Source organism: Carcharodon carcharias, chromosome 17 (genome assembly GCF_017639515.1).
Source record: "Carcharodon carcharias isolate sCarCar2 chromosome 17, sCarCar2.pri, whole genome shotgun sequence".
Lineage (NCBI taxonomy): Eukaryota > Metazoa > Chordata > Chondrichthyes > Lamniformes > Lamnidae > Carcharodon > Carcharodon carcharias.
In genome coordinates, this window is record NC_054483.1 from 9,995,255 (window position 1) to 10,013,356 (window position 18,102).

The 18,102-nt window shown below is 48.8% G+C and overlaps 1 protein-coding gene across 7 annotated transcripts in view; it reads right to left on the bottom strand.

The window, feature by feature from the left end:
• The window catches only part of LOC121289965 (ankyrin-1-like), a 248,871-nt gene that overhangs the window by 77,610 nt on the left and 153,159 nt on the right, over positions 1 to 18,102 (bottom strand). For 6 of the 7 annotated variants that reach the window (XM_041209988.1, XM_041209983.1, XM_041209987.1 and 3 more), the window contains 9 exons: positions 16,815 to 16,887; positions 11,650 to 11,746; positions 11,239 to 11,326; positions 8,794 to 8,915; positions 8,534 to 8,614; positions 8,279 to 8,350; positions 4,179 to 4,403; positions 3,663 to 3,817; positions 1,579 to 1,790 (listed from right to left, as the gene is read on the bottom strand). In XM_041209988.1, coding sequence (XP_041065922.1) covers positions 1,579 to 1,790; positions 3,663 to 3,817; positions 4,179 to 4,403; positions 8,279 to 8,350; positions 8,534 to 8,614; positions 8,794 to 8,915; positions 11,239 to 11,326; positions 11,650 to 11,746; positions 16,815 to 16,887 — 1,125 coding nt within the window. The remainder of the gene's footprint in view (positions 1 to 1,578; positions 1,791 to 3,662; positions 3,818 to 4,178; positions 4,404 to 8,278; positions 8,351 to 8,533; positions 8,615 to 8,793; positions 8,916 to 11,238; positions 11,327 to 11,649; positions 11,747 to 16,814; positions 16,888 to 18,102) is intronic. The other variant, XM_041209986.1, reaches the window with a different exon arrangement.

Sequence of the window (18,102 nt, forward strand, 5' to 3'; positions counted from 1 at the left end):
AAGCACCCAGTCACTTCAACAATCATTGGCAGGAGGTTGTTTAATAACATTCAGAAGAGACTGAAAGACAGGGGAACAAGCACCAGCAAGCACTCGAGGTTTGCCATTGATCCACCTCCTGTGTAATGAGGCGGTGTTTGCCAAGCTAGTTTCTCTCCTCTTGGATGAGGTTGGAGTCAAATGAGCCTTGGGGTCATCCTCGCAATAAAGACTTAGTGAGGGTTGCGCTTTTCAATTTCTCCCCCCCAGCCCCTGGTCATTTCTTTGCCGATTCGTCACCCATCTCACACGGGAGTGGACAATCATTAACCTTTACCCCTCGTGTGCAGGTTCTGGCCGGTTATGTACAGCACACATGCCAGGTACCACTTTAAAGGTTAAACTGTATGAATCCAGGGCTGGTGCTCTTTTTGAAATTCTCCTCATCCCCTCCTGAAGGTGCTAACTCCTTTAGGAAGCCTGATTCTGAGTGGCAGCAGCTTTCAATACATTATAAGGGTTTTTCTATGAACTTTCAAACTGGAGTGTCAGGTGGCTGGTTGACCATGAGGGTCCTCACAGCTGAGCACTTACCTGATACTTACGGGTGTGCTTTGAGTACCCGGGCTCCGATGAGCCACAGTATTTTATTTTTCCACAGTGATACATAGGATCAGGAGTTGGCCATTCAGCCCCTCCAACCTGTTCCACCTTTCAATTCAAGCCTGGTTAATTTTCAATTGACACCCCCCCCCACCCCCCCACCACCCCAGCCTCAAACTGCTCTTTGATGGAGAAAGTTTCAGATTTCCACTACCCTTTGCGTCAAGAAGTGCTTCCTGGAGTCACCCCTGAATGCTCTGGGAACATGGGTTCAAATCCCACCATGTCTGCTGGTGGAATTTAAATTCAACTAATAAAATCTTGCAATTGAAAGCTAGTCTCAGTAATGGTGACCTCGCTGATTGTTATGCGAGCCCATGTGGTACATCAATGCCCTTTAGAAAAGGAAATCTGCTGTCCTTACCCCCTCTGCTGTAACATTGTTTTAAAATATAGTAGAAAGAGCAAACAGCTCATGTAGGAATTCTGTTTCTACGATAGTATAATCGAGAAATTCCAAGCAAAGCCCAGTTAGAAACTTTGGCTACTTTTAAGACGCAAGACTGCGCCCAGGAACCACAGCTGAATAGCTCAGCTTTAATCCCACCCCGTGGCCAAATAACTCAGCTGTGAATCCCCCCCCCCCCTTGCTCAGCTGATGCACAGAATAGCCAAATCCAGCTGGCGCTAAAGAGCAGAAGACAGGTCTACAACTGGTGTGTGACGAGCAACCTTTTATTTAGGTGAATTTTCCCCAGGACTGACTAATTAAAAGGGTAAGTCTGCGAAGCTCTTGTCTCAGTAAATCATTGGCTCGGGATGAAGGGAGGGGACCAGCAATATTTAGCTCCAAGGGTAAAACACTGGTTCCCAGGCCTTTCTTTCCATTGGTTTGCAATGGAGAGCAGGGTCCAGCTGGCGTTATTAATTCAGGTCGCTGGCAAGTTAGCAGCATTATGAAGGAACGAGCGAGCTGTTGCTGTGCTGCGCCTTTACCTGAAGGCCCAGTCGGACTTTCTTGATCACTGCAGATGCAGGGAAGGTTGTCTGCACCTTTGGGACAAGTGTGCTGTTCACTACACCCCCTTCTGGGCCGATCCATGCAGTGTCTTGCTTGATACGCGAGACCACAGCAAAATAGAGTGGGAAGTCCATGGAGACAATGCGACAGATTCTCTTCCTGACCAGCTCCTCGGGGCAGTCAAGGTCTGTGTGAATACAAACCAGAGTCAGCGTCCAGCGCCACATTTATTACCGGGTCCGGTACGAGCATGGGAAGGGAAGACAGAGACGGCGGTGCAGTGGACGAGTAATCCAGAGCCCACCCACACCCCCCCCCCCCCCACCCCGGCTAACACTCTGGGAGTTTAAATCCCACCACGGCACCTGGTGCATTCTGAGCTCAATTCGTAAACCTGGAATATAAAACTTGCCTCAGTAACGGTGACCAAGACAACTATCATCGATCATCGTTAAAAAAAAAGAAACCCATCTGGTTCACCAATGCCCCTTGAGGGAAGGAGATCTGCCCTCCTTACCCCGGTCTGGCCTACACAATGACTCCAGACCCGCAGCAATGTGGTCGACTCTTACCTGCCCCCTGAACCAGCCGAGCAGGCCGCTCGGTTCAGATGGACATCAGCCAGCGGCCTTGCCAATGACACCCACATCCCATGAAAGAATAAATTCCCAAGAGCAGCAGCTTGCCATTTGAATTCAGTTTAATAAAAATCTGGGATATAAAGCTGGCATCAGTGAGTGCCAACCTTTAGGATTGTTCTAAAGACTGGTACTTCCTTTTGGGAGGGGGGGGTGGGGGTGGGGGTGGGGGGTGGTCCTGCTGTTCTTGCTCAGTTGGCCTAAACATGACCCCAGTCCCACGTCAACTTGACTGACCCATCGCCACCCTATTAAGGGCTTCAGCAGTTCACTCAGTTGGGAAAAAAACATTGCCCCACTACCCCTATCAGGGCAACTAGGGTCTATAAAGGCCGGCCTTTCCTGTGAATCCCCCTGGCCGGAATGACAGGAAATCCCCAGCTGGAGCATCCACGTTTGCTGCCAACGTGAGCCAGATATGGGCCTGAATTTTCTGGATGGTGGGGGGGTGGGTGCAGTGGACACAAGAGGAACTATGCCAACTTGCCTGAGCCTCAGTGCCAGAGCTGGAGGGCAAGGTGAAGTGGAAGGGGTCCCAGGGGCAGGGAGGGTCCGGAAGGCCTGGGGCTTCTCAAAGGGGCCGATTGGGGTCTTGGGGGGAGAGGCTGGTGGGGGAAGGGAGGTCTGGAGGTCACCGGTCCTTAAGGAGCAAGATCCCCCCAGTCGGAAGGGGGCTTCTCATGGAGGCTCCCCCACCACCACACCCCTCCCCCACCATCCCTGCCACCACCCCCCAACCATCCCCCTTCCCACCCGAGATCTCATTTTGATTCTTTCTGGCCTTCACCCCCCCACCATCCCCCACAGAGGTTCAATGTTCCCGCCAACCTAAAAATTGAGGGAAAAGGCTCTTAGTGGCCATTAATTGGCCACTTAAGGACTTTGACATGGGGCGAGGGCAGGGTTCCAGCCTGAGGCCTTGTCCGCCCGTGTAAAATCGCTGTGTGGTCAGGGCCGGGGGGAACCCAGAGGGAATCCCACCCCTTCAGCTTCCCACTGCCCACCCCCCCCCACCCCCCCACCCCCAACTATCACCCACAGCTTGCCTAAAAAGCCCAGCAGTAAAATCCAGGCCCCCGGTTGAATCAAAATTAGATCCAAGCATCAGTGAGGAATCGTGGGCACAAAGGGAAGCATTAGTCAACGCTGCTAAAGTATTTACCCCAGCAGGGAAAGGGGGTTTTTAGTCTGAGGTGATTTGAACTGCCAAAGCCACAAATAACTCTCAAAACTGACTCTTCGGAGCTATTGTTACTGAACTGAAATTGGAATCTGCCGCTGGTGTAAAGTGTAAGCCTGTCACCGGCTTACTGCAGTTTGACTGAATTACTCCAACTGCTTCCAGCTACTTGGGGTCAAGGTTTATTTGACCAGATTCCCCATCCTCTTCCACTTCCCTCCCCCCACATCCACACACACACCTTCATCCATTCCATTCAGCAGCTCTTCCAGCTGCTCCATCCCATAACGATTTCGGTGGTCTTTCCATGTTGATCCATTCTCGCTGCGCAGGACCACGATCTCCCGGTCTGGATGTTCCATTGAGGCAAAATGTGGAATTTCCACAATAACCGGCCTAGGCGGAGAGAGAGAGACCCAAGGGTGAAGGAGAGAACGTGAGAGGTGAAACAGAGCGAGAGGGGCAAAGGAGGAGAGGAAGCGAGGGACAATGAGAAAGGATAGAAAGGGAGGGAGGAAAGGTGGAAAGAGAAAAAGATGGGAAGATAGCAAGAGAGAAAAAGTACAAAAGGATGGGGGAGAGAAAAAGATGGACAGGAAACAAAGCAGAAAAGAAAGAGAAGCATTTAATCTTCAGATTTACCTTTGAATTGAGCGGCTCAACAGTCTTCGACTGGGAGAAGCTTCTTCCGCGTCGGAAAGACCCCCCCACCCCCACCTGGTCAGTTTTCCACTGCTGCTCAACCACAGCTACTTACCCCAGGAATTGGGTCCCAGCTGGTCCCAGAGATATCACCCGGCTTCCCAGGCCCTCTCCTTCCACCAGTGGGGGAGGGCTGACCGGTTTCTGAGACTTAACCAGCCGGCAGGTGATGCGCGTTGGAGCATTGCACGTCCGAGGGGGGATGATCACTCGCATTCCATTGTGTCGGCTTCCTCGCATCGAGCCTCCTCGGGCATCAACCATGAAACTCACCAGGAATCTGCCAATGAGAGAGAGAGGGAGAGCAGGTGACGTGAGTCAAACAGGAATCATTTCCATGGTTAGCGGGGGAATCCTGGCATATTGCAAAAGGCAAGCTTAGAGGCAGGATTCATGGGGCAGATGACCAAGATCCATAGTGGGTACTCTCGGAGGGAAATGAGAAACAGGAGGAGGCCATTCAGCCCCTCACACCTACCCCACCATTCAATTAGATCACGGCTGATCACTATCTCGATTCCTTTTATACCAACTTTCATCCATATCTCTCGATTCCCTTACGTATCAATCTCAGCGTTGAAAGATCCAATTGTTCCAGCATCCACGCCCTTTTTGGGGAGGGTGTTCCAGATTTCCACCACCACTGATCTTGTTCCACAATGGCCAAGTTCCAATTTTAAGGTTCTCTCCCCTTTGTTCTTGAAGCACAAAGCCTGTCTCATTATTCCTGATCAGCTTGATGCGTTCACTTTTAAAAATATTCTCTTGTGGGATGTGGGCGTCGCTGGCTGGGTCCAGCATTTATTGCCCATCCCCAATTGCCCCTTGAGAAGGTGGTGGTGAGCTGCCTTCTTGAACCGCTGCAGTCCCTGTGGTGCAGGTACTCCCACTGTGCTGTTAGGGAGGGAGTTCCAGGATTTTGACCCAGCGACAGTGAAGGAACGGCAATATATTTCCAAGTTGGGTTGGTGAGTGACTTGGAGGGGAACTTGGTGGTGTTCCCATGTGTCTGCTGCCCTTGTCTTTCTAGATGGTAGAGGTCATGGTTTTGGAAGGTGCTGTGTAAGGAGCCTTGGTGAATTCCTGCAGTGCATCTTGTAGATGATAAACACTGCTGCTACTGTGCATTGCTGGTGGGACTGAATGTTTGTGGATTGGATACCAATCAAGCAGCCTGCTTTATCTTGGATAATGTCAAGCTTCTTGAGTGTTGTGGGAGCTGCACTCATCCAGGCAAGTGGAGAGTATTCCATCATACTCCTGACTTGTGTCTTGTAGATGGTGGACAGACTTTGGGGAATCAGGAGGTGAGTTACTCTCTGCAGAATTTCTAGCCTCTGACCTGATCTTGTAGCCACAGTATTTATATGGCTAGTCCAGTTCAGTTTCTGGTCAATGGTAACCCCCAGGATGTTGATAGTGGGGGATTCAGTGATGCTAATGCCATTGAATGTCAAGAGGTGATGGTTAGATTCTCTCTTGCTGGAGATGGTCATTGTCTGGCGCTTGTGTGGTGCGAATGTTACTTGTCACTTGTCAGCCCAAGCCTGAATATTGTCCAAGTCTTGCTGCATTTGGATATGGCCTGTTTCAGTAACTGAGGGGTCGCGAATGGTGCTGAACATTGTGCAATCATCAGCGAACACCCCCAGTTCTGAGTTTATGATGGAGGGAAGGTCATTGATGAAGCAGCTGAAGATGGTTGGGCTGAGGGGGCAGTACCCCGAGGAACTCATTATTATTTGTAAAGAGCCCTGAATGCAGTATCAGCTTACAGACTCAACAAGTATTGTATAAACGCAGATCCCCAAAGCCCAGCTCGTTCATCCAGTGCTGCAATGTGGCACAGCTATGAAGAAAAATCCTTCTTTCCAACCATTTCCCTTGCTCCCGCTGCACCAGCCCTACGAATTTACAGTGGAAATGGTGACATTCATTTGATTACAATTCTTCCCCCAATCAGAGAGAGAGATATTCCAAGCTGTGATGCTTTTAACCAAAGGTTATATTGATGGTTGAAAGCTTTTGCGATCATTTTGTAAACAAGCACAGTCTGTCAGTGTGATACATTAGGAGAGAGATTAAAATGAAGCTGAGAGAGAATGAGATACTCCAAACACTGGAGATTTGGAATATTTCTTAGGATTTGCATTGCAGCTCAGCAATAAAAGCAAACTTACCATCTCTTTAGCAGTTGGCCACCTCACTGAGTGTGTTATCATAGCTATAGGGCATGGCTACGTGTTGAATAAAAATAGATAAATTCGCCCCATTCATGACTGTGTGTGCCACACCTACTCTGTACACACTGTCCGATAGCTGGAATTCACTCCAATTGGGCATTGCATTGTTTGGCTTATTTTTTTAACCAAATCTTGGGTAAGTGACATTCACTAAATGCTGGCCTTGTTTTCCGATCTCGTACCCGTGGGGCTGGGTTTCCCCCTTCGTCTTCGTCACATGGTCAGCGTACTTCAGATCACGACACTCATGTCTGTGCTAATTCCTGTAACCGTGGGTTCAGGTTGGGCTCAGTATCTTTCACACTTATCTGGTAAATGTGTGCTGGGTGCCATTACAATGCTAACTCCTATACATGCGAACTGTGGACCAGTGAAGTGACAATGAAATTAACTCTTCACGTACTTCCTTACAGCACCCAGTCTTTTCTGTTGGGGGAGGGGTGGGGGGGGGTGGTGCTATCCTCTTTAGGAACAGGAGGAGGCTATTCAAGCCCTTGAGCCTCTTATGCCATCCTATTAGCTCAAGGCTGATCTGTATTTCCTGGTTCCGTAGCCTTGACGGAACAAACATTTATCAGTCTCAGTTTTGAAATCTTTAACCGACTCAAGTGAGTCTCAGGAGCTGTTCTCTGTAAGACAGAGTTCCAGTTTTCCGTCACCCTCAGGTGAAGAAACGCTTTCTGACATCACCTCTGAATGATGCAGCTCGAATTTTAATTGCTAAATATGCCCCTTGAGTGGGACTTGCCCCACCAGAGGAAATAGCTTCTCTCTATTTACCCTTACAAATCCTTTAAAATTCTTAACATTTTTAGTCGATCACCCCTTCATCATCGATACTCAACTCTGAACACAAATCTAGTCTATGCGACTTCTCATGATTTAACCCATTTAGCCCTGCTATCAACTGGGTCGGGGTTCGATAATAAAACACTGAAAGGTGTCACTTCGTGAAGTTTTCAGTTAATTTTTAAATTTGCATCTCTCACTACCATTGAAGCACCTATCATGACCATAACACGTGTTTTCCAATCTGGCCTTTGACCTCAGCCTCTATACCTACTCTGTCCCATGATGCTAAGACCTGTACTCCAATCTGCCCTCTGACCACAGGCCGTGTTGCTTTAGTCTGCCCTCTGACCACGGACCCTATTCCAAGCCTATGCTGTGCCCCCAGGCCCTATTCCTAGTCTGCCCTGTTATCCCAGGCCATGTTCTTAGTCTTCCCTGTGCCCCCAGGCCCTGTTCCTAGTCTGCCCTATAACCCCAGACCCTGTTCCCATTGTGTCCTGTGACCCCAGGCCCTGTTCCTAGTCTGCCCTATGACCCCAGGCCCTGTTCCTATTCTGTCCTGTGACCCATGGCCCTGTTCCTATTGTGCCCTATTTTTCCAGGCCCTGTCCCTCATCTGCCCTGTGACCCTAGGCCCTGTTCCTAGTCTGCCCTGTGACCCCAGGCCTTGTCCCTCGTGTGCCCTGTGACCCCAGGCTCTGTTCCTAGTCTGCCCTATGACCCCAGGCTCTGTTCCTAGTCTGCCCTATGACCCCAGGCCCTGTTCCTCGTCTGCCCTGTGACCCCAGGCCCTGTTCCTCGTCTGCCCTGTGACCCCAGGCCTTGTCCCTCGTCTGCCCTGTGACCCCAGGCCCTGTTCCTCATCTGCCCTGTGACCCCAGGCCTTGTCCCTCGTCTGCCCTGTGACCCCAGGCCCTGTGTTGACCCCAGAGCCTAATGCAGTGTTGGGACCTGGAATGAGATGATACAGTCTCAGCGCTGCTGACCGGACAGGATAAAGTTCACAGCTGGAGGTTTGAAAGGCAGAGACAGGAGGAGCAAAGCTGCAAGGAGAGGAAAGTGCTCTTGAAAAATCACAGGCTTAGACATGGCTGCCTGCTGCTTTTCTGGCCTCACTTACCCAGCCCGGACAGGTTTGGCAACAGGAGTGATATTATGGGTTGTTTCCACAGCTGGACTGCTGGGGGACATGCTAATAAAACAGAAAAGAGAGAGAGAGGCTGCATGATGCAAGATGCTGACTTTTCTCTCAGTCTCACTTCCCTCAGAGGGAAGGCACTGAGCACCTTCAATAATACCAAGACAAAGTAAGAAAGCGAGAGAGAGGGAGCCTGTACAGGGGTAACCTGCACGTTTCCCCTCCAATCTCACTTACCCAGGAAGGACAGTGCTGTCAATGGGACTGTCCAGAGAACTCGTACTGTCGTACTTTTCAGAAGCTGGACTGCTGATTTCACTAATGAAAATAAAATGAAAGAGATACTCCGTGAGGTACTGCAGACTAACTTTCTTCCAGCCCCCACTTCCAGACTGATTCTGGAGAGGATGTGGACTGGTGACACTTTATTCCCTGAAGAGGCGGAAAATGAGATGACAAGTACACTGAGGGCTCTCAAACACACAACAGCCACTTACCCTGTGTGGATGGGGCTGGCGATTGGGCTGATGTTATCAGATGTCTCTGTTGCCGGGCTGCTGGGTGTGAAGGAATCTTCGTCAACGTCCTTGGACACGGAGATGGAATATTGTTGCTGCTGCTGCACACACACAATTTACAAAGAGGAGACGTTAAGAAACCCTGAACTGGCACAAGGTCAGTCAGTCCAGTCCAGTCCAGTCCACTCCACAAAGACTACACGTAACCTGCCACTAAATGGACTTCATCCACCTTTCAGTCTCCTGGGGAAGAAGCTCGCTGGCTTTCAGGCAGTCCAACATCCATCACAGGCTGGCGACTCTCTGCAGGGTGACACGCCTTTGACCACAACAGGCATCGTGTTCTATGCAGTGGAGGAGGCACCCGCAAATGACCAGTCCAGGCTCGGTGAGTGGAAAGGGCAGAAGCTTTGGGACGAGAATCTTTCCCAGCTTGCCTCTGCCTGATCTGGAGATGAGGTGGGACAGAATATTCCGAGGCGGAACGCTCAGAGGGAGGTTGGATGGGGCTTCGGGTTATTCCTTTTCCAGGTCCGAGGGCCTTGTTTCCACTCGACGCTGCATCCATTGCGCTGGGACTGGGGGTTCCTCACTCAACAAGAAAAAGGGGGAGTGTGAACACAGAGTGCTGAACTGCATCTCAACCAGCTCAGTGAACATTCTGTCCGTGAGGAATTAGATAATTCCTCCTTTCAAATCCCCCCTGCCCTATGGGCTCCCACCAATGAACAGTCACCAGGAGTCGGAGAGTCCATTGTCTCCAATCTCTTTCCTCTATGGGAAAATGCCTAACTCCTGCCTGTGCTGGCCCCAATGCAGGCCTTATGGAGATTAGGCCCCAGTGAGTGTGCAGGGTTTACCATGGACCCACACCTCGGTGTTGCTGTATTTGGGGCTCCAATTGGTTTCACAACCACGACTGCTCAGTTCCTTCATGCGAAGAGTGTTCTTAGCACCAATCTGGGGGCCAGAGCTTGCAAGCAGCAAACCAGACAAGTAGCTACATATAGATATCCACTGTACAACTCTTGGGCTTTGTAGACCCTGAGTTCAAGTGCTTCATACACACGGACAACTACTCTCCAAACTGGAGCATGCAAATACGTTAAAAGTCATTGGGTATCATTGCTGACACAAAGGTAGGTTCAGATGTTCAAATGAGAACATCCAATTGGACAGAGCCCTTCACTCTTACACATGCAAGCCCTCCCATGTTAAGTGGTTGATGATACAAGTCAGGCCACAGCTTACTTCAGGTCGGATCGTTGTGGGATTGAGGACTGACACCACAAGTGAACAGGAATTATGCAGGAGAAAATTCCAAAGGAACCACCAGAAGAAAAGTCCAGGTGAGGAGGATACACACGTGGACATAACTCAGAGGGTGACCTTTCCACCCTTTTAAGCTTCCAGACATCCAATTGAACAAGGGCATTGGGCAAACACTTTATATACCTGCTGTGCCATCATACCTGCTGTACCATCATACCTGCTGTACCATCATACCTACTGTACCATCATACCTACTGTACCATCATACCTGCTGTGCCATCATACCTGCTGTGCTATCATACCTGCTGTACCATCATACCTGCTGTACCATCATACCTGCTGTACCATCATACCTGCTGTACCATCATACCTGCTGTGCTATCATACCTGCTGTACCATCATACCTACTGTACCATCATACCTGCTGTACCATCATACCTACTGTACCATCATACCTGCTGTACCATCATACCTGCTGTACCATCATACCTGCTGTGCTATCATACCTGCTGTACCATCATACCTACTGTACCATCATACCTGCTGTACCATCATACCTACTGTACCATCATACCTGCTGTACCATCATACCTGCTGTACCATCATACCTACTGTACCATCATACCTACTGTACCATCATACCTGCTGTGCCATCATACCTGCTGTACCATCATACCTGCTGTACCATCATACCTGCTGTACCATCATACCTACTGTACCATCATACCTACTGTACCATCATACCTGCTGTACCATCATACCTGCTGTACCATCATACCTGCTGTACCATCATACCTGCTGAACCATCATACCTGCTGTACCATCATACCTGCTGTACCATCATACCTGCTGTACCATCATACCTACTGTACCATCATACCTGCTGTGCCATCATACCTGCTGTACCATCATACCTGCTGTACCATCATACCTGCTGTACCATCATACCTACTGTACCATCATACCTACTGTACCATCATACCTACTGTACCATCATACCTGCTGTACCATCATACCTGCTGTACCATCATACCTGCTGTGCCATCATACCTGCTGTACCATCATACCTGCTGTACCATCATACCTGCTGTACCATCATACCTACTGTACCATCATACCTGCTGTACCATCATACCTGCTGTACCATCATACCTGCTGTGCTTGGACTGGAACTTGGTCCTTTGCAGTGTCGATTTCTGGGGCAGCAAATGACATTCTGTGTATAGCGGGAGAGCTGGACCTAGAAAGAATGATAAACACAAAAGAATCTCGTACCATTTTTCCCTTAATGTCCCTCCCTCGTCCCTCCATCAGCTCCAAAATACAACCCAGACTATTCCTCCTCTTAATATCCTCACTGGACCGGTTGCAGTTCCTGGATATGGTCTTATCCCTTTACCTGGATTACACGTGTGAGGAGCCCAAGTGTAAAGGATCTGAAAGATACTCAGCACGCCGATACATGCCCATGGAATGTGACTGATGGGCTGAGGTCGTGGTGCTGGGATAGGTCAGCGTATCATGCAGTGTCCCCTCACCCCCAACAAATGCAATCAACCTTACACGTCAAAGTCAGCAGCCTTCTTTGCAGACAGGAAGTCATCTTCGTGCTCCTTCGAGTCATCCATTTTCAGGTATTTATCTGCAGGTGCATCTTCCCCTATAGATCAAAGGAGGTTAAGAGGTCACCGACTATTGCTCTCAGATCTCCGCAAAGACAGATATTCCTTGCCCCACAATTCCATCCAATTTCCTTTCCCTCTTCGGACCAATCCTTCCTGTACTTTGTTCCTCGCTGCTAGGCAAGCAACTGCCCCAATGTCATTGTCTACTTGGAATCCCATAAAAAATTACAATGAGTTGGCAAGGCAACAGGTCAGCTGATGGTTAAAGGCCCTCCCCCCTCCTCTGCGGATGGTAAACATGCGCCAAGAGAAGCAGTATCTAGGTTATGCGGGATCTTAGTACCAGATATGCTTACAAAGGAATTTCTAAACCACACAACTTAAAAATATCTCCCCAACAGAAGCTCCAGTAAACAGCCAGTTAACTCCCCACCTTCCCAAAGCTGAAAATGGCAGCAACACATTAGAGCATTGAAGGGTTCCCAAAGCTGGAGAGAGAGTGAACTGTAATGTGAACACAGCTCATGATGGAATGGAGAGAAACACAAGATGTTTTTGTTCTCAATTGGTTTCAGCATGAAGCAGCCTGGGATGGGATTTTGCCCCAATTAGATCAGCGTTTGGCACAGTGATGGGTATTTTGAAGCAAAAAGCATACTCCTACCTAGGAGAGTGTGGGGGTTTCCTAGGAAGCAAGAGGAGCAGCATTTAGACCCTTCATCAGAACACACACAACTCCGATCAGTTTTTATTTAAACACGTACCTCAATCAGCATACCCTGTGAATGGTGCAGCAAAATGTAAGACTGGAGTCCTGAATGTACAGACAGAGACATCTTGTGAACGAGGGGCACAGTGTGAGTCTTCCTGACAGCCATCGCCTGGTTCCAGCCACCGAGAGGCCTTGTGAAAGGCACACACTGGAACACCCTTGCCAACACATTCCAATTCTGGCTCTCCTGTGGCAGCTACTTTCGCCAGTTGACAGCACAGAGTCACTGCACACACACAACAGCAGATCCTGAGGCACAGCCCAGTGGCAGAACTCAATGTCTGGGACCAAAGATGGAGATGGCTGAAGGCTGGGAAATCAGGACAGCTTGCACCTAACAGAGTGCTTTCACAGGACCTGTTACTGATGCTCTGTCTCCCTGTCTAATCATGTTTGGCTCAAATTCTGAAAGACTTTGCTCAAGCTCAGTAGACAAACAGCTTGCATTTGCCAAGCCACAACTAGCTAATATCTTATCAAGGTGCTTTTTAAGAGTGGCATCTCTCTTTCCCCTTAACTATGTGTCCACACGACTCCCACTTGGATTCCTTCTGCATGTCCTGTTTTCTACCTTTTTCTGTCTGCTTGTGTGTGCCTCTCACGTGCTTTTATCATCTCATTTATGTCTCCAAAGTTTCCCGTTTTCTCACGTTCTCCGATTATCATTCTGTTTGCCTTTTAACTCTTTTTTTTCTCTTTTATCAGACTTTCTTCCTCCCACTGTTCCCATCCCCCCACCCTTGTCTTCCATGTGTTTTCACTGTCTCTATAAGCCTCTCACACACACTTTCCTCTCCTAGTTGGTGTTCTCTCTAACTTGCAGTTGCCAAATTATAAGTATTTATTGACGCATGTTCCCAGGCGATGAGGTGCTCCCACCTACACGATGAATTCCACTTGGTAAAGACCACTTACCCATTGAAGTAAAGAAAAATAATTACCAGGAAGGACTGTCAATGTGTCAATTTGAATGCCAAGCATCTCAGTGCCTGGTGACAATGTAATCCACACCACACATCAGGCCAAAGTGATGAAACATCTTCACCCAAGGGAACATATTGAATCAATGATTTACATCAATTTGTGCTGCCTGTTCTCGATGGACATATCTGCAATCACACATACTTTGAGACATATCTGAGAATTTTTTAACTTGTCAACAGTGTAATTTTTCTGCTAATTTGGAAAATTATTCAAAAGGTCATTATATATTTATGCTCCCTCATGGTGTCAATAATTTGGCCTGTCTATGGACTTTGCTCTTTTATGGTGTTTTCCAATTTGTACTTTTTTATACAAATAATCTTTGTATTTAGATGATGATTTCAGGTTTAAAAGGTAACTCGTGAACAAATCCCTTTCCGAATATATCTTACACTGCGTCCCAGATGGGGCTAGTCTCGTGGTAATGCACACTCTCTGCCAGTACTTTCACTGGCTCAAGTCACACCGACAACTCACCAAACAGCACTCTCACATTTCCAAGCTGCAATCCTGTTAACAGCTCGTGGGCAGCTGTCCACTCCAGAAATCCCATTAAGGCACAAAGGGAGACAACACTCCAAAGTGTTTGGACACTGTGGCTAGTTATTGTGTAGCTGTACAAAATGATATGACCAGACCTCTCTTCTCAAGTTACCATTTGGGTAAGAAACTTCCCCTTACCAGTACAGAGGCTGCTCACCCACTCTTATTAAGCCATTGAAACACACAAGACACGACTTGTGCTGAAGACCTTTGACCATGCTTGGGAATCACTCCTGGGGTCTTTCCACACACGCTATTCTCTGCGATCATTTCTGGCTTTGTGTTTCCTCTCTTCCTGCACAGTGCTCACTGTCTGTGCCTCTTACTTCCTTTCACTCACAGACAATGGCAGAAAGGTCAGCTGCCTTGGTCCTAATCTTTGGAACTCAATCGCTAGGACTCTGCCTTGAAAAAGGTCCACCACTGTCAGTGAGCTTTCAGAGCCCCCTACCCTCCCCACCAGCCCAGGCCCCCACCTTAACCCTAACCCTAACCCCCTCCCCCCACCCCCACCTCCTAACATCTGCCTTCCTGGAACAGCCTTTAACGCAGATCACAGCATACAAGTCGAATGATGTGTAAGGCATTGCCAAGGCACAAAAGATCATATTTAGGCCCATATGTGGCATATAAGTTGACCCCCACCCCACCGCCCCCAACATTTTCGGCTAAGAAATGTTAAACTCGCATTAGGAGTCAGCCACAATTTTTCACTTATGCATCTCCTTGGCAATATGGCCTGCCTGACTTATAAGGTGAGTAAAACGTGCACTCCTGAGGTGCAGACCAGACCACGCGACGGCGAACGACAAACAGAAATGGGTCCTCCAGCAAAACGAATCAAGTACAAGGCTGGTTTCAAAGCCAACTCGGCAAATGCAGTGAGGGGATTTGGTGTTAGTCAGGAATTGGCGCGAGAATGGATGATGGCAAAATCAAACCCTGAACAAGACGACCAACACCAAGTGGACCACGAGAACAGGGGCCAGGCCACTGAACCGATCTTGAGAAGCGGGTCTCGGAATGAGTCCTCGAAAATCGTCAGAATGGTCCCATCAGCACCGGGAATACAGCGTGTGTATATACACATTTAAATGGGCCAAATCAAACCCTGAGCCCGATAAAGGTTCCAAAGCAACAATTGGCTGGTGTAGCTGCTTCATGGAGTGAAAATGTCTGGTGTTGCAGCACAAGACCAAGATCACTCAGAGACAACCAAAAAAAAACCCCACAATGTCAAAATGACCAGTTTGCAGCAATTGGTCACCAGGGTGGCAGCAAGAACACCAGTGCCCATTATTCCACATTGCCGACATGGTTGAACAACATCTGCCCAGCCACCGACCAGTGGAGTGGAAAGGTTCGAAGACCGTTTCACTGGAAACCACTGGAACAGGAGAAGACAAGATTCACGATGGTACGAGCCAGCACTTGGCCATCGGAACAAAATGAAAGCCTACGGTAATTTTCAAATGTAAAACCATGCTGCAGATCGAGCTCCCTGGGGAGCTTTTGTGCATGTCTATGACCATGGTTGGGTGGAGGAGAATGGAGTTAAGTTATGGATCGATAATGTGGGGGCCTAGCATCCCGTTGACCTACGCAAAGAACGCAGCTCATAGGGCGCGATCAGATCCCATTTAACCAGCTGAGATCAAGAGACGCCTGTGAAGAAATAACCACCTGCATTGCAGTTTTACCAGTGACCTAACATCCATGATGCCACCTTTGGAAGCGTGCCTCAACAGGCCATTCCAGGATACTTGCGCCTAACGGAATAGGTGGAAGGTTGATGGAGAAAAAGCCTTCACAAAGAGTGGAAGTCTGCGCACTGTCACGTTTGATATTTTGAGTGGTTTTGTCATCAAATCATGGGACGCTATTAACGCACAGACTGTCACTTGGTCATTCAACAAAACGCAGGATAGCCAATTCAAGGGCTGGGGAGGGAAGGTCATTTGTTGGCAAGAGGTGATTTGAAACTCAAGAGTGTCAAATCTGTTGCAGAGTGGGATCTTTATGATGATGTCACAGCCACAGTGACTCGGAATGAACTTGTTGACCTCTCCACGTCGGCTGCCGAATTTTGACTTTTGCTTTTTAAATGTTTTGATTGTGGTCAAACATCAGGTTTAGGAGCAGGAGTGAGGCCATTCAGCCCCTCGAGCCTGCTCCGCCATTCAATAAGGTCACGGCTGATCTGATTGTGGTCACAACTCCGCTTCCCTGTCAGCCTCTCATAAACCCTTTACTCCTTAGTCTATCAAATTCATTCAACCAAGCAAGTCACGTTGATTTAATTACAATTGCCGGGGTTACGTTGTTTATTTTCTCACATTTCAAACGGCGACCACCCACACCAACACCGGCAGTTCACATCTTATACTCTGCGCGCGCCCCCGTTTTATGGACGGATATTTCAAGGCTTCAAAGATCAACTCATACGCCACAATCTACAGTATTTCCCTCTGTCTATCTATGAAATGCAGTGATGCTTTTGTGCGAGCACGCTGCTAGAAAAATAAAAATCACCATTCAACTGTCACAAATAAACTGCACTTTTCAAAGGGTTGGTTTTCCTGAAACAGGTTTGGGATCAGTACAGATGAGGTGAGGCATCTTTCTGACTGTGACAGAAGTCAGGCCGTTACTTGCTGCCTTTATCTGAAGGAGTTAAGTAAGCCAATCAGACTGCATCTCCCGGTTACCTCAGGATGAGCCATGTGTATCCCATACAGCCAGATACCAGTGTTTTAAATTTCTCCTGAAGTGACTGATTCTAGTGCTGGATTGCGTTCACTCACCTTCATCCTCCGAGACGTCTAAGATTTCATCCACAGTTTCAGGAAAGCTCAGCCTGTGCTTCTCTGTGATGGTCTGTCCGGAAAAACGCAGACACAGGGTGTTAATCCGATTGGAATATCTCATTTTATGCCTCTCGCGCCAGCAGATGCATTTCCACGGAGTGGCGTTTGCCGGCTCGCTGATCCCTTCTGAGCTGCAGCTTTCATTCCCACCCTCCCTGTTCACCTACTGGGAGCGTTACTCTTCTCGATCCTTTCTAAAAACTAAAGGCAGCTGATCTTTGATGGAGAATGGGAAACACACCCACCAGCAGGTGCAAGAGTGTGTGACCCAGCCAGCCAGTGGTCACAATAGAGGAAGCACAGTCTCTCTGCACTTGTGTCGGAGTACCTGAACCCCGAAACATTTCTAGTTATCCGTTAAGTTATCATGACTCAATTCACGTACTCTCTTGTAAAAGCAGAGTTCCGAGAGGCTACAGTCACACCAAGTGGGAGATGACTACACTCTTTCTCCCACAGTGACATTCTTTGTTTTATGAAATTAAAATGGGGGGGTGGGTGGGGAAGCTGGACGAGTTTCAAAGGATTTGGGCCGACTTGGAGACCCCTGTGCTCACCCCTTGGCTGCGTTTTAATTGACCTCTGTCCACGGCACTGTCGGGAGTTAGGAGCTGAGTGGCACTTCTGTCTTATCGGCTTACTTTCACCTTCTGCTCCTCGACTCTCGTTCGTGGCGATGGGCTATTTGACTGGGTGGGGGGGTGGAGGGGGGGGCGTTTCACAACCGAGGCCAAGACTGACCTCCCCCAGCGGCCAGCCGGGAATCCTTGCAGTCAGGAATGGCCTTGGCTGCTAGCCCGCTCCCTGGTCGAGTGGCGTTTAGGCTGTGGGTCGCTTTCCAAACGGGATTCCACCAACTAAACTAACAGAGTCCAGGATGAAACCAGACCGAACTTAATCCCCAAGACCAGCTTTAGATGGGCACCCTGCATAATTCAAACCAGCACTGCCAGGAAAGAGGCTGAGGTATCTGTAAGAAATGAACTCCTTTGTTGTTGAGTGCCCCATTCCCCAGACAGGTAGGTTTAAAATACCCCACCACCAGACCCCCTCCGACCCCCTCCCCGCCACTTAAAGAATTTGCTGCAGCTTCAGACACTGGTTATTCTCTCTCCCTCATCCCGCTGAGAACGGGGTGACAGGGTTAACAATGGTGTTTGCATTGCTGAGAAAAAGAGACGTGTCAAAGCTTTTCGTCTTGCACTCATCAGGACACTCCTCAAGA